The 17061-nt window shown below is 43.8% G+C and overlaps 1 protein-coding gene across 4 annotated transcripts in view; it reads right to left on the minus strand.

Moving 5' to 3' along the window:
• The window catches only part of ZNF827 (zinc finger protein 827), a 111135-nt gene that overhangs the window by 47753 nt on the left and 46321 nt on the right, over window positions 1–17061 (minus strand). For all 4 annotated transcript variants that reach the window (XR_011364012.1, XM_069978661.1, XM_069978662.1 and 1 more), the window contains exons 3-4: window positions 12850–13022; window positions 9852–10308 (exon numbers count right to left, since the gene is read on the minus strand). Coding sequence is in view for 3 of the 4 variants with exons in the window: in XM_069978661.1 (XP_069834762.1) it covers window positions 9852–10308; window positions 12850–13022 (630 nt within the window). In the remaining variant the exon portion in view is untranslated. The remainder of the gene's footprint in view (window positions 1–9851; window positions 10309–12849; window positions 13023–17061) is intronic.

Below are 17061 nucleotides of genomic sequence, written 5' to 3' on the forward strand. Positions count from 1 at the left end.
AGATAGAAAAATGGAAAATTAGAAAAAATTTCACTGAAAAGGAATGTTATGCTCAGAAGGATGGTTAATAGATATAACATAATATTCACAACAAGCTATAAAAATCATGTTCCAGTAACCTAAGGTCAGAGGTAGAACAAGCAGCGATACAAGTGAGACGGAAATTGGAAAATAGTCACAATTATAAATTCAACTTCTAACGCTTCAACATCAGAGATTCCAATTTATCAGATAGTAATAGCCTCACATATATACAAGGTATGTAAAGGGGATTTATATGTACAGTGGTACCTCGGTTAAAGGGTAACTTGGATTGAGAGTGCTTTGCAAGTAGAGATCACAGTTTTCAAAAATTGTAACTTGGTTTAAGAGCATTGCTTTGGTTTAACAGCTCCCTGTACTGGGTGGGAGTGGGAGAGGGGCATGGTCTGCATAGCGGGGTCTATAGCACTGTACTCTGACCCAGGAAGTCTCCCTCACCTTCCAAATCATAGCAGATCCACTTCAGGCTGGGGGTTACATCAGGGGACAGGACTGTAGAGGTAATTTCTCTTCATAGCTGTAATCCCTCTCTCCCCGGACAGAGAGTGCTGTATGTATGTGCCCACATCTGCCCTGTTCATTCCTTCATGCTCTCTGCAGTCTCTGTCAGCCCTTGTGTTTCCCACCCTCTCCATTCCTGCTATAATGTGCTTGCACTTACACTTAGCCATTCACACTGCTGTATAAAAAAAGTTTCTCTCACTGTCCTCCTGCACAACTCTTTGATTCTCACTTCCTGATTGGTCCATGCTGAACACACACCCCTTCTCCATTGGCACAGTCCAGTCATGTGACAACAGGAACCCTGCTTTTCTATTCTAGCCTGTTTGCACAATGACCAGTGTGGGGATCTGCAGTTACATCCTGTATCTACAAGCTGCTGCTGTGTTATCAGGGTTTTACAGTTACTATACATTATACACCACATGCTGATTGCTATACTGTACAGTAACATATATCACATATCATGCTGCTGTGTTATCAGGGTTATACAGTTTCTATACATTATATACAACATGCTGCTATCCTGTACAGTAACGTATCACATATCCAGCTGCTGTGTTATCAGGGTTATGCAGTTACTATACATTATACTCCACATGCTGATTGCTATACTGTACAGTACCTTATACATCACATATCCAGCTGCTGTGTTATCAGGAATATACAGTTACTATACATTATACACCACATGCTGCTATACTGTACAGTAACTTATATATCACATATCCAGCTGCTGCTGTGTTATCAGGGTTATACAGTTACTATACATTATTTACCACATGCTGATTGCTATACTGTACTGTAACTTATATATCACATATCCAGCTGCTGTGTTATCAGGGTTATACAGTTACTTTACATTATACACCACATGCTGATTGCTATACTGTACAGTAACTTATATATCACATATCCAGCTGCTGTGCTATTAGGGTTATACAGTTACCCTTCATTATATATCACATGCTGCTATACTGTACAGTAACTTATATATCACATATCCAGCTGCTGTGTTATCAGGGTTATACAGTTACTATAAATTATATACCACATGCTGCTATACTGTACAGTAACTTATATATCACATATCCAGCTGCTGTGTTATCAGGGTTTTACAGTTACTATACATTAAATACCACATGCTGCTATACTGTACAGTAACATATATGACATATCCAGCTGCAGTGTTATCAGGGTTATACAGTTTCTATACATTATATACCACATGTTGCTATACTGTACAGTAACGTATATATCACATATCCAGCTGCTGCTGTGTTATCAGGGTTATACAGTTACTATACATTATATACCACATGCTGATTGCTATACTGTACAGTAACTTATATATCACATATCCAGCTGCTGTGTTATCAGGGTTATACAGTTACTATACATTATACACCACATGCTGCTATACTGTACAGTAACTTATATATCACATATCCAGCTGCTGTGTTATCAGGGTTATACAGTTACTATACATTATACACCACATGCTGCTATACTGTACAGTAACTTATATATCACATATCCAGCTGCAGTGTTATCAGGGTTATACAGTTACTATACATTATATACCACATGCTGCTATACTGTACAGTAACTTATATATCACATATCCAACTGCTGCTGTGTTATCAGGGTTATACAGTTACTATACATTATACACCACATGCTGATTGCTATACTGTACAGTAACTTATAATATCACAGATTCAGCTGTTTCTGAATGTTTAATTTGTTTTACATGTTATTCAGAATAAAAAATTATTATTTTTGGGGTGTGTAATCAATTGTCTGAATATCAGTGATTTCTTATGGGAAAATTTGCTTTGGTTTAAGAGTTATTTGGATTCTTTCAATTAAGAATTATTTGGGCCAGTTCACATATAGTGAGTTTCTGATATGATACTGAGTCTTACAAAAAAAAAAGCATTCGTTGGGCAAATGGACAAAATGTAGTTACAAAATAACTCTATCCTCCCCATTCAAGTCAATGGGGCAGTCAGCCGCACGCCGGGCTGCACGTCAGCATCCCTTTTTCATTGATTCCCGACGTGTAGCCCAACGTGGGGCTGAAATGGTGATGTGAACATAGCCCTAAACTGACAAGAATCTCCCAAGGGGTTTTAGGCATTTTAATGGCCGCTGAGGTCATTAACAATCTATGTCTTATGAAGCTTTTCGGGGAGAATTTCCCCTTTAAACAATACTTTTCCAGTCTAAATTCAGTCGTGTGAAACATTAATTCCATTTCCTGAAGAAGAAGAAAAAAAAAAAAGAAAAAAAAAATCCTCCTTTGCATAGAAGGTAAGTGCGCAGGTTTACATTACCATCCGAACGCCGCATCTAAGTGAAGAAAATATTACAGATCCATCCTTCAACCCCTGTGACTTTATATCAGGTTGCTAGGCAACAAAGCTTATAGGTCAGGTGCAGGGACCTTTAGTAAGTCACCATGAAATGGCTAGGCCTTTTGCATAAATGAAAGCCATTTGCATGTGTCTCCTGGCATCTCCGGATTCAATGGATTCCTCCCTGTGCAATCTGATGTATGGAGTTCATTCTGACAGCCGGCTGTGACCTTTCCTATTGCACTATTGTACCCGTTCTCAAGACCAATGAGATTTCAATTTCTTGCTTGTGGTTTTACTGTATTGCGGGTTCATGGTGACAATCACTGTTCCGCACATATAGACGGCCGAGACACATAATCATGTATCATAAACCTTTAGGAGACAGACAGGACGTTGCAGGCTGCTGCAATCTACAAGCGGCTGAAACCCATCAGAATGAGATCTGCCTCCGTCCCAAGACGTCCGATTTCTAAGACATCTTACGATTACGTATGCCGAGACACAAAGACGAGGGGGGGCAGCAATCCTGTACAGTTCTGGATAAAATGTGATTGAGGATGCAAACAATGGTAGAAAATATCTACTAGTACCAGACTATTTCCCAGGAAAGACCCCTAGATGATATACTCCATGTCACTATACACCAGGGGTAGGGAACCTCTTCAGCTGGTGCAAAACTACAACTCCCATCATGCCTGGACAGCCAGAGCTTTAGCTGGAGAGCCAAGGTTCCCTCACACGTCCCGTAAAGTTGTCCGTAATTGCGCATCTGTAATCACGGTTCATTGATTTATATTGAGCTATTCATACAGTCTGTTTCAATTTTGATCCGTAATACGTTCTGTATAAAAATATTGTGCCCTAGTATGGATCGGGATTGCGGTTCAGATTACCAATAGACGTCTATTGGATCTGGGTTTTTTTTACGGACATCAAATTCGTAACGTCCAGAAAAAACAGGCATCAAATCTAAGCAAACGAGTACTGTTCACAATTACGGATACGGAAAAAGATGCAAATCTGGATGATTTTCCACAGATCACAGAGAAAAAAAAATAGCGGGACGTTTGGTGGCCTAGAAAATCCACTGAATGTGTGAATGAGGCCTAATATAGATAGAAAGCGGCATGAATCCTGCAGGACTGACAGAGACAAAGCAGCAGAGAAGTGCGTCTGGAACCATGATCAAATTTGTGCTGCAGAGGTCACCTAGACTGGATACAAACCCTCAGCTTACATCATGTATGGAGCCCACACTGGAGGGACACATTAGGAGGACCTCCTGACCTTTACCGTCCATCTAACAGAGGGTTCTGATGTATATGTAACTGCATACAGTGGTATATATTTATTTATTTTTACTGTGTTAAGGCCAATAAAATCTTTAGTCATGCTGCAGCTGCTGGAGCTGTACAATCCTGTACAACAGCGTTTCCTAACTCCAGTCCTCAAGACCCACCAACAGGTCATGTTTTGCGGATATCCCATACAACGGACCGCTGTGGCAGTTACTGGTGCACGGACTATAATTATATCACCTGTTGGTGGGTCTTGAGGACTGGAGTTGAGAAACACTGCTGTACAGCAACGTTATCACCTCTGTACCAGTCACCCGAACTCAGTTGTCCCTGCGTCCTCCTCCTTAAGAGATCGGGGACCTCCCTGTGCGGTCAGGAGGATAACGTGTGTGCCCAGGGTGAGAGGAGGAGAGGTATATCGGGTATGTGCCCTCCTGCTCCCAGTCACCCCCTGTCTGCCCCAGTCACCCTGTCTACCCCTGTCTGCTCCAGTCACCCCCAGCAACCCTCTGTCTGCCCCGGTAACCCTGTCTACCCCAGTCTGCTCCAGTCACCCCCAGCCACTCTCTGTCTGCCCCAGTCACCCCATCTGCCCTAGTCACCCTGTCTGCCCCCTGCCTCCCCTCATCTATACCTCTACTACTACACCCTTATCTGTACTACTACTACACCCTTCATTTCTACCTGTACTACTACACCCCTCATCTATACCTGTATTACTACAACCCTTATCCACAATACCTGTACTATGACACCCCTTATCCACTAAACCCCCACTACTACACCCTACCTATACGGAGGCACAAAGAAGATCTCCTATACTACATGGGGGCACAGGGGGAGCACTGTTATAGTCGGAGGCAATACAGTTGTTTTAAACTTTATTAAAATAGTATCTGATGCGGCAAGGAGAAAAATGTGGTTTATTTGGCAAAAAAGAAAAAAAAAAATTTGAGATTTAAATCGAGAATCCCCCCAAAATTTTTAAAAATCAAGATTTTATTTTTTGGCCATATCGCCCAGCCCTAACTGGGAACATAGGAATTTAAATGCAGCTGTCAACTTTGACAGCTGCATCTAAATGCTTAATTAGAGGGCACGCCAATCGGACTGTGCCCGCTTCTTGCCGTGGTCCCGGACTGTAAATAGCACCCAGGATCATGGCGGTTCAGAGTGGGGTCGCCGCGTGACCCCCTCTGAACTGCCCTAGCAACGCCAGGATGTTGCACTAAAGGGCAGCTGCACTGCCATGTATTACCCACAGACAAAAGTGCATGAGTGGCCCATCTCTGGGATAACACACATCCTACAGAATGATAATGGGCAGGTGGGGATGATCAGCAAGGATCAGCACTTATCTTTGATACTAGATAACAGCAAAGATTCCGGGTAAAAGAACCCTTCTCTGAAACCACTGCAGGGCATTAAATCCTCTCCTCCATGTCTAGTCCTGTAATATAATACAGAGATACAGAGACAATAGTTCCGTATGCCCTGGGCCTCTAAAAGTTGCTATTATTCCAGCAGAAATGTCAGATGATTAAGGGCAGTATCTAATCACAGTTCATCATCCAGACAGTTTCCTCCTCTTCTCCGACTTTTTTTTTTTTTTGCTCTGTTTAAAATGTGATCTTTATAACCAGCGAGTCCTCTCTCCCGCCTGTATTCAAAGGTCAAAAGCACCACACTCTCTAAGGAACAAGGATCAAGGGACATGAGAAGGCCGAGATTTTCCAGGAACGCATCGTAAGACATGAAAGAAAAACGCAGAGAACAATATACTGTAATATTTCCAGCGACGAGTTGTTTAGCTATGACATTTAGTAAAATGCAACTTGTATTTTTCAGTAGCCAATTACCATCCATTTAAGAGCGCTGTCAGTCTCTGGAGGCTCCTAATGGGATTTGTAATCATCATAGGAACAAAAAAAAAAAATACAGTTCAAATTCAAAAACACCCAAATAGATTTATTTTATCTATAAATGTGAATTCATTACAGTTCTGCAGCTTTGCCGACTAAACTCTGCCAGCTCATAATTTCGGTAATTTGCTGGAATATGGTTGGTCAAAGGGTAAATGTAAGAGAGATGGGGGGATATTATGTAGCCGCACAATGATCTAGCTTTGAGCAGGGATAGACTATTATTCATAGATGTATGGTGGCTTTTATAATGGCGGATCAGTAATTTAACAAAGTTTTAGTGAACCGTCCCCTAGCTAGCCTTTGTCTCCTGACAATGAAGTGTTTAAAGCGCAGGAATGGTTATTGCATTTTATGATGCCCAATTTGAAGTGTAACCTCTGGACGAGCTTTATACATTACTTTTTATATAAGCGTTGCAACAATGTGCATTCTCCTTCTAGACTATTGGGTGTATTATCAACCAGAGAAAGAGGTCATGAACACAGCGCAGAAGAAAAGGTGTAAAGAAACGGTAGAGGATCGGGTATACCTCAAGCACAGCAGGTCGGGGCTGTCTGAATTATAAACTCCACTGGATACATTTGTTTGGGATCTTAAAGTGGAATTATCATTTTAATGTCACGTTTCAGAAATCAATAAGTATCAATAGTACAATAGGTTTTATTAAGCAAAAAAAGTTTCATTCTGTACTCAAAAAGCTGTTTTCCTACCTCCTCCCCTCACTTCAGAAGAAGCAGGATTTCTGTGTCCATTATGGTCTATGGAGAGGGGAGGGGCGAGGGGGATGAGTGAACACAGAGAGGAGAAAAGGCAGCCGTGCACAGCACATCACCCTGCAATCTTCTCTAACCAAGCTCCCAGATAAGCACTGACCTTTCTGACCTGTAAATCCAGCGTTTTATGTGCCCAGACAGTCTCCAAACTGTACAGCTGCTTGTCTGCTCTCCCTGCTCATTCATCCCCCTAGACACCCCCCCTCATAGGTTATAATGGACACAGAAAACCCATCTTCACTTTGTTTCTATGTAATGAAGACTGCTTTGTCTGATAATGCACAGATAAGAAGTGTGTGTAGGGGGGGGGGGGGCTGCAAAAAAGCTCTGTGAGAGCAGAAAGAGGCTTTATTGTATAATAAAACCTATTACAGTTTCTTAAAATCGCTTGATTTCTGCCCCCCCCCCAAAAAAAAATAAAAATTAAATGACCATTACATTTTAAAACTTTTTTTTTCTTCTCTTTTTATAATACCAAGATGACATAACTTATCTGGTTTTGCTTACGGCCTATGTCCATGGATTTCTAACTCTTTTTAACATTATGTAAAATTAGCAGTAAAGTGAAATCTATGCACAAATAATACAGTTAAAGATATGTTTTTATTCAGGAAACTCCAACATTTTACTCCCTCATCGCCAACATCTGGCAAATAAATGCAATCTCAATACAATCATAATGATCAGAGCTCGATTTTCAGGGTTTCCTGAGGAAAATCATTGACCGTTTGTAAAGAAGGTATAGGTAACACATAAAAAACAACAACAAAAATAACTAGTCACAGGATAGGGTAACTGCTGGACTCCACTGATCACAACTATGACGGTCCTGTTTGAACACAGTGGTATTTAAAGGGGTAGTTCACTAAAAAAAATAGTTTTATTTCAAATCAACTGGTGCCAGTAAAGTACCAGAGATTTGTAATTTACCTCTATTAAAAAATCTCAAGTTTTCCTATGTTTATCAGCTGCTGTATGTCCTGCAGGCGGGGTGTATTCTCTCCAGTCTGATACAGTGCTCTCTGCTGCCACCTCTGTCCATGTCAGGAACTGTCCAGAGCAGCAGTACATTCCCATGGAAAACCTCTCCTGCTCTGCACAGTTCCTGACATGGACAGAGGTGGCAGCAGAGAGCACTGTGTCAGACTGGAGAGAATACACCAAGTCCTGCAGGACATACAGCAGCTGATAAGTACTGGAAGACTGGAGAGAATACACCACTTCCTGCAGGACATCCAGCAGCCGGAGAACCCCTTTAATAAACGTTTGAGCACTTTGCATACTATTGAGAGTGCTATGGATTCTTCTATTACTATTAACTTCTGATTTTTAAGCATGTCACAAGTGTTTGCTTATCATTACGTTGCCCGGGGCCATTAATGTAAAAGTGAACAGGAGCTGCCGTCATATTAGTTGTTACTCTAGAATTTACTTTTCAAAATTCAACTTTGAAGGGATGTTCCCACACAATCAGCTGCATATCTAATATCTGCTGCAATTTTCAGCTATTTATATTGGTTAATTCTGAAACAACATATCCGCAGCATAAAATCCAGCCCAGATTAAATAGAATGTATTGCCTAGATTTGGGTTGTGGATTGTAAATTCTTGATGATATTTGTAGTGCATTATTACAATGCTGCCATCTTGCTTGAGCTGTTTTACAGCATTTAGTGACATGCTTTACAGCAAGCCTTATGGACACAGACACAATGAACATCTCCAGACCCTATTCTCTGTATGGGACACACCTGTCAGCATGCTGAGTAACCTATAGAGAGGTCATTCCACAGGGAGGGGAAAAGTGCCATTGTCTTTACTAACTACTGGAGTCACCTGGTGCTGTAATAATGAACAGCTCACTTTCCAGCAGGGCCCTCCTTATCATCACAGGCAATAGGAAGTCTCAGTTTTGTTTTAGACCTAGTGGCCAAAATAAAGTCTGCAGGATTTAAGGTTTACTTTATGATATATAGTAAAATTGAAAATTTCATCAATAGTCCTTAAAGTGTAGCTGTTATTTAAGTATTATTACAGAAATCGATAGTACAAGCGATTAGAAAACTTGTAATAGGTTTTATTAGGCAAAAAGTTTCTGTCCTCAAGAAGCTGTTTTCCAGCCCCTCCACTTCTTATCTGTTCATTGTCAGGCAAAGACTCCTACAGAACTGAAGAGCAAAGTGAAGACAAGTTTGCTGTGTCTATTATAACCTATGGAGGGGGGAGGGGCCAAGGGGGATGAGTGAGCAGGGAGTGCAGAGATGCAGCTGTACAGTTTGGAGACTGTCTGGGCACATAAAACGCTGGATTCACAGAAGGGTCAGTGCTTATCTGGGAGCTTGGTGAGAGAAGATTGCAGGATAATGTGCTGTGCAGGGCTGCCTTATCTCCTCGCCATGCTCACTCACCCCCTCGGCCCCTCCCCTCTCCATAGACCATAATCGACACAGAAATCCTGCTTCTTCTGAAGTGAGGGGGGAGGTTGGAAAAAAAACTTTTGAGTCCAGAAGGAAACTCATTTGCTTAATAAAACCTATTACAGAGTTTCTTAAAATCGCTTGTACTATTGAAACTTATTTTTGAAGTGTACCTGTCATGTAAATGTCACTTTTCAGAAATCAATATGTTTAACATGAAAACAATAGGTCATTTTCTGATGACATATCCCCTTTAAGTATGTCCCACATCTGTTAACATTTCTATATATAAGGTAACACCTTTATCAATTGGTTGCTGAAAAGCCAATACAGAGGTGACAACCAATATAGCCGTCACCTTTGCAGAAATGGCCACCAGGACGGCATCGAAAAATGTCACACGTACGTAACAATTATAATGACCAAAGAGTGTGACCACAGCTCTGACTTCTCATTTACGGCATGAAAATCCTTTAAGGGACATTTTCCCGATAATACTGTATATAAAATTAAAAGGGATAAAATTTCATACCTGATAACTTCATCAGAAAATCAGAAGCCATTTTGACAGAGATATCCTGGCTGAAAAGAGACGACGGACACGTAACAAAGTCTAAAGCATCCTTCAGCTTCATGCTGCTGTTGCTGCTCGGTCTGTCGGGGAAGGGCATCATGGAGGGACAGTCATTGTCTTTAGGTTCCTCCTTGATAGGTAGTGAACTCACAGCTGAAGAATTGATCTGACTTAGGTTTTCCGGAAGCAGAGAGCTCTGTGCAGGTGAAGCACTCCCTTCATCATGGCTGCCCAAGGAGTTATTGAAAGGCGACCCTTTATTGTCAGTGTCACTGGGCTCTTCCTTCACTTTAGCTTCTGCCCGAAGAAAGTGCTGATGGCAGCGCATGTGAAGTTTCAGGCTGAAATGGCGCGAAGAAGTGAAAGGGCAAAGCTGACACTGGAAGGTCTCTCCCCGGTCTTGGTGCTGGTGGACCTGATGGTGGAAGTAATCGTAATAAATATTTATTTTCTTCATATCATCCTATAGACCACATTCAACTATCCTAATACAGAACAGGGACGGGGAACTTTCACCCCTCCAACTGTAGCAAAACTACAATTCCTATAATGCCTGGACAGCTAAAGCTTTGGCTCTCCAGGCATGTTGGGAATTGTAGCTTTGCCACAGCTGGAGGGCCAAAGGTTCCCCATCCCTGATATAGAATGACACAGTACTGTCAAAACAGAATTATAATGGTAAGGAGGACACCATTTTTTTCTCTTCTTTGGACCCATTACTGGTTTTGTCTAATACTGACCAACATACTACCAGTGAACCTAGCCTAAAACTGTCCATCAACCAGGACAGGACTTTTCCTCCCTGACAACATTGCATCTCGGGGGAAAACGCCTTCTGGTGGGGTCTCAGCACTCACCACCAGCACAGGGAGAGGTAAGTTCCTACACTTGATCAAATTCCTCCTTGCCCCTGCCAGGTGCCAGATTTAAAAAATGGGCAGACTATTCAGTTTCAGTTATAAATTTGTCAGTCTTCTATAACTTTAAAAGTCGACCACGTGACCGTGCGACATCACTTACCCGGTCAGTCAATCTGGCCCGGTTGTGAGAGACCCGCCCTGTGTTCGAGGTGTCTCAGGGCACAAGGGAAGGCCCCCTTACTGCCACCTCTATGCTGACATAAGCTCTGTGTACAGGACTTTACTGATGGTGGCAGCAGGTGAGAAGAGGATCCCGCTGTTGTCCGTCCACCCGTCCCGTGTTTTTTGCAGGAGCATGTATTTGCAGAGCGCTCTGCCTGTGCAGACAGGGGTGCTGACTGCTGCCAGGTGCCGCTGTTTTTGGACTATGAAACCTTGCTCTGAGAGTGGCGCCCCTGGCAGCAGTAAGCTCCCCTCTCTGTACAGGCAGAGCGCTCTGCAAATACAAGCACGGGACGGGTGGACGGACTACAGCGGGAACCTCTTCTCCCCTGGGCTTCTCTCAGCATAGAGACAGCAGTAAGGAGGCCTTCCCTGTGTCCCTGAAAAGCCCCGTACACAGGGCGGGTCTTACAACACAAGGCGGGTCAACTGGCCAGGTCAGAGACATTGTGCGGCCACGTGATCAGCTTTCAAAGTAATAGAAGCCTGCCCAATTTATAATTGAAGCTAATTAGTAAAATTTAAGTTGCAGCAAAGCATGTTTGTAAGTGGGGGGAAAAAACATTGGTAAATTCCTTTAAAACCACCATGTCCACTTTTATAAGGGGTTATCCAAGATTAGAAGAAAAACAAAGCTGCTTTATTCCACAAAGAGCGCCACTCTTGTCCTTTGTCTGTGTTCAGTATTGCAGTTCAGTTTCAGTTAAGTAACTAGAGACGTGTAATACCACACACAACCTGAGGACAGGCGTGGCAATATTTAAGAAAGTAGCCAGATAACCTTCTTTAAAAGGGAATGCTTAGATTTGTTTTTCTGATAATAGCCAGTTCTTTTTTTCTGAGCCTTTTCAGAATTTTTAGATATGCTTTACAGCAAGCCCCATGGACATAGACCACAATAGACAGGGCCTGTTCCGCTGACATGACTGGGAAAGGTCACTGGGCATACTCTGACCTTTGATGAAGTTATTCCACAGGAAGGGGGACGCCAAGTTGTGAGCTTCAGCTATTGTCTCTACTAGCTACTACTACTACTCTACTACTGCCACTAGCTTAGTAAGCAGTCAGAAGGTTTGCTCTATTATAAAAAAAAACAAAAAAAAAAAAAAAACTAATTTAAATAATAGATCAGTTTCTGATGACACACCCCTTTTAAAGGGATAGTTCAGCAAAAAAAAAAATATATATATATATTTAATTAATTCTCTCCAATCAACTGGTGTCAGAAAGTTATACAGATTTGAAATTTACTTTTATTTAAAAATCTGCAGTCTTCCAGTACTTATCAACTGCTGTATGTCCTCCAGGAAGTGGTGTATTCTTTCCAGTCTGGAGGGGAGAAATGCTTTTCTATGAGGATTTGCTACTGCTCAGGACAGTTCCTGACATGGACAGAGGTGGCAGCAGAGAGCAGTGTCAGACTAGAGAGAATACACCACTTCCTGCGGGACATACAGCAGCTGATAAGTACTGGAAGACTGGAGATTTTTAAATTACAAATCTGTATATCTTTCTAAAAACAGTTGATTTAAAGAAAAAGATTCTTGCTGGAGTACCCCTTTAACTTGTATACAAACATTTTATATGTAACCAACTTTCTTAGTATGACTGGCACATTGAATTTGAAAGAAAACAAAAACAAAAGATCTTAAAAATGCTGCTGATATCAGTGCAGACAAGCTGGAAACAAACAGTTATAGCAATGAGGAGCGTCTACGCGCAATAACCAGGAAGGATACACAGATATATAGAAACCCTTTCCTGGTTACGAGGCAATGACTGTACACTTGCAATTTTATATCACAGTCATTGTGTATTGCTGGCACAAAGATGCTGTTAGTTTTCTATGTATATGTATGGAACCCCGACCTCACCTTCATGTGGGATTTCAGATTGTCCTTGCGGGCACAGCGAAATGGACAGAGTGGACACTGATGGCTTTTTAAACCCGTGTGAATCACCATGTGCCTCTTCCAATAACTTTTCCGTTTTATTACTAGTCCACAGATGGGGCACTGGAAAGGCTTGCCGACTTCTTCTTCTGGAACTTTCATGCAAAATAAGAGAAAACAAAAAAGTTAGATTAGGAGATTAATAAGAACCAAATTATATGAGGTGTCCCACCACGGGTGTTTTGTTTTATCTCTCCTTTGCACCTCTCAAAAAGGTTCCTCTTTCAGGTTAAAGGTGGTGATGAAGTAGTCTGAAGTTTCCCCACTAGATGTCAGTCTTTTGTATTTCTATGTATTGCACAGCTAAGGAGGGTCATGGGTTAATGTTTTTTGTGTACCATGTGTTATAATAGACCAATAAGAGGTGCTCTCTACTTCTGACCTCTCTCTTTTTCCCCCGCACACACTCATCCCCACCACTCACAGGGAAGTTCACCTCAGGCCCCTGTAGGAGGAGTTACATGATGGAGGAAGTGCAGCCTGAGTCTTATTCAGATTCTCAGAGAGAGAAGATGCAAAACCTACTGTTCCTGCTGTAGTTAAGCCAGGGCCTGGCTGCTAACATGAACCCTGACAGGGACAAGTGCAGTCTAGTCTAGACATTTAGGTGTTTAGACGCAGATGGAGACAGTTCTTCCTTTTACTACCACTACGTTCAGTACGCAGTGGTAAGCACTTTTAACCCCTTCCCTCCTGGGCCTATTTTAGTTTTTTTCATAGCACTTGCATTTTTTCACCTACAGACCCACATGAGCCCTTATTTTTTGTGCAACTAATTGTACTTTGCAATGGCAGACTTAATTTTTGCATAAAATATATTGCGAAACCAGAAAAAAAATTTATGCACAGTGAAATTGAAAATAAAACGCAATATTTTTTTAGTGGGGCAGGGCTCCAGACTAAAAAATTTACCTAGGAGCCATTGGCTCCTAACCTGAAAAATTTAGGCGCCAAATAGAATATTTGGTCGCCAACATTTTAAACCATGTAAAATTAATGTTATGTTAAATGGGACTTACTGTGTGCAGAGGCCGCGGCAGCCTCCTCCTCCTTTAGATGCTTTCTTTTCTTAGTTTGAAAACGTTCAACATGGAAACTTGCAACTTGACAACCATATACAGTCTGACTCAGTACTTCAGCCTCACTTGGCTAGCCTTTTAATGAGGCTTACTCTTCTGAACTTGAACTTAAAGGGAACCTGTCGACCCCCGTGCCGGGGTGACAGGCTCCCAACCCCCCCGTTAGAGCCCCCTATATTCACCTCATGGCGCCGGGTCCCGCTTCTGAAGATGGTCGGGTCACGGAGATCTCAGCCGCTGCAGCCCGGCGCGCACACTGAGAGATGAGTCCAACGCTCATAGAGAATGACGGGAGAGTCCAGCGCTCCGTCATTCTCTATGAGCGTTGGACTCATCTCTCAGTGTGCGCGTCGGGCTGCAGCGGCTGAGATCTCCGTGACCCGACCATCTTCAGAAGCGGGACCCGGCGCGATGAGGTGAGTATAGGGGGCTCTAACGGGGGGTTGGGAGCCTGTCACCCCGTCACGGGGGGTGACAGGTTCCCTTTAAAAGCTTGCAACAGTCTATACATACTGAGCTAGACTTATGACTGCAGCCATAGTGACCCCCCACAAGATGTGTATATAGATAGATATATCTCTCACCTAGTGACTAATGCAAGTGACCCCCTACAATACAGACACCTGAGGGGCCCTGATAATAATAATTGTGCATATATCTATCTCCCAGTGTCTGCAGCCAGTTTGCCCTACACTTATAGATGGCCCCCTCCCCTTATAGATGGCCCCCTCCCCTTATAGATGGCCCCCTCCCCTTATAGATGGCCCCCTCCCCTTATAGATGACCCCCTCTACCCCCCTTATAGATGCCCCCTCCTCCCCCCCATTATAGATGCCCCCTCCTCCCCCCCATTATAGATACCCCCTCTTCTCCCCCCCATTATAGATACCCCCTCTTCTCCCCCCCATTATAGATACCCCCTCTTCTCCCCCCCATTATAGATACCCCCTCTTCTCCCCCCCTTATAGATGCCCCCTCTTCTCCCCCCATTATAGATACCCCCTCTTCCCCCCCCCCATTATAGATGCCCCCTCTTCTCCCCCCCTTATAGATTCCCCCTCACCTTATAGATGCCCCCTCTCCCCCCCCCATTATAGATGCCCCCTCTCCCCCCCCCATTATAGATGCCCCCTCTCCCCCCCCCATTATAGATGCCCCCTCCTCCCCCCCATTATAGATGCCCCCTCCTCCCCCCCATTATAGATACCCCCTCTTCTCCCCCCCATTATAGATACCCCCTCTTCTCCCCCCATTATAGATACCCCCTCTTCTCCCCCCCATTATAGATACCCTCTCTTCTCCCCCCCATTATAGATACCCCCTCTTCTCCCCCCATTATAGATACCCCCTCTTCTCCCCCCATTATAGATGCCCCCTCTTCTCCCCCCATTATAGATACCCCCTCTTCTCCCCCCCATTATAGATGCCCCCTCTTCTCCCCCCCTTATAGATACCCCCTCACCTTATAGATGCCCCTCTCCCCCCCCCCCCCCATTATAGATGCCCCCTCTTCTCCCCCCCCCCCCCATTATAGATGCCCCCTCTTCTCCCCCCCTTATAGATGGCCCCCTCTCCCCCCCTTGAAGATGGCCCCTCTTCTCCCCCCATTATAGATGCCCCCCCTTCTCTTCCCCCCATGCTAAGCAATATTTAAAAAAAAACAAACACACAAACTCACCTGACAACCCGCTCCCCCGGCGATCCTCTTGTTCTTCAGGCGCTGTCCCCGGCTAATGCGCAGCTGCCGGGGGTGTCCCGTCCTATCCCCGGCAGCGCGGCGCGTCAGTGAGCTCCTGTACGCCGGGGCTGTGACTTCTGACACAGGAAGCGTCTCTGACGTGCGCTTCCTGTGCCGGAAGTCAGGGCCCCAGGCAGCTCACTGATGCGCCGCGCTGCCGGGGATAGGACGGGACACCCCCGGCAGCTGCGCATCAGCCGCGCATCTTAAAGAGACAGCGCGCCGCCGCCGGGGCCAGTCGCAAATGGCGCCCAGATTAATAAATCTGGGCGCCATTTGCAAAAAGTCAGTCGCATTGGCGACCATTTTGGTCGCCATCTGGAGCCCTGTGGGGTGGTTTTGTGTTTACCCCATGCGCCATATGGTAAAACTGACTTGTTATATATGTTCCTCAGGTTGTTACGATTACAATGATACGTAACATGTATAACTTTTATATTATTTGATAGCTTGTAAAAAAATCAAAACCTTTTAAAAATGTTCTTTAAAATCGCTCCATTCCCAGGCTTATAGCGCTTTTATCCTTTGGTCTACGGGGCTGTGTGAGATGTCATTTTTTGCGCCATGATGTGTACCTACTATCGGTACCTTGATTGCGCATATACGACTTTTTGATCGCTTTTTTCACAATTTTTCTAAATTTGATGCACCAAAAATGCGCAATTTTGCACTTTGGGATTTTTTGCGCTTATGCAGTTTACCGTGCAAGATCAGGAATGTGATTAATTAATATTTCGGGCATTTAGGCACGCGGCGATGTGAAATATGTTTGTTTATTTATTTTTATTTATAAAATGGAAAAGGGGGGTGATTCAGACTTTTATTAGGGTTTTTTATTATGAAAAACACTTTTTTTTTCCCACTAACAGTAATTAGAAGCCCCCTGGGGGACTTCTATATACACAGCACTGATCTCCCATAGAGATCAATGCTGTGTATATAACAGAGCACCGATCCATCAGATCGGTGCTCTATTATAATGGTCTGCAGCAGACCATCTAAATAGATTGCTGAGCCCCGGCTGGCTCAGTACACCAGATATCCCCTCCGCGATCGCATCACGGGGGGGGGGGGGGGGGGGGGAGATCCAGCCACTAGACACCAGAGACAGGGGACACAAGACAGTTAGAGACAGCTGTCATGTTTGACAGCTGCACCTAACTGTCCTAATTAGTGGGCGTGGCCGATCGGTGACACACGCTAATAGCCGCTGTCCTGTGCTGCAGTAAGCAGTCAGGAACATGGCGGTTCAGAGCGGGGCCACGGCGCAGCCCCTCTCTGAACCTCCCAACCCCCCCGCAGGACGTGCCAGTACGT

Source organism: Dendropsophus ebraccatus, chromosome 7 (genome assembly GCF_027789765.1).
Source record: "Dendropsophus ebraccatus isolate aDenEbr1 chromosome 7, aDenEbr1.pat, whole genome shotgun sequence".
NCBI classification, from domain to species: Eukaryota; Metazoa; Chordata; class Amphibia; order Anura; family Hylidae; genus Dendropsophus; species Dendropsophus ebraccatus.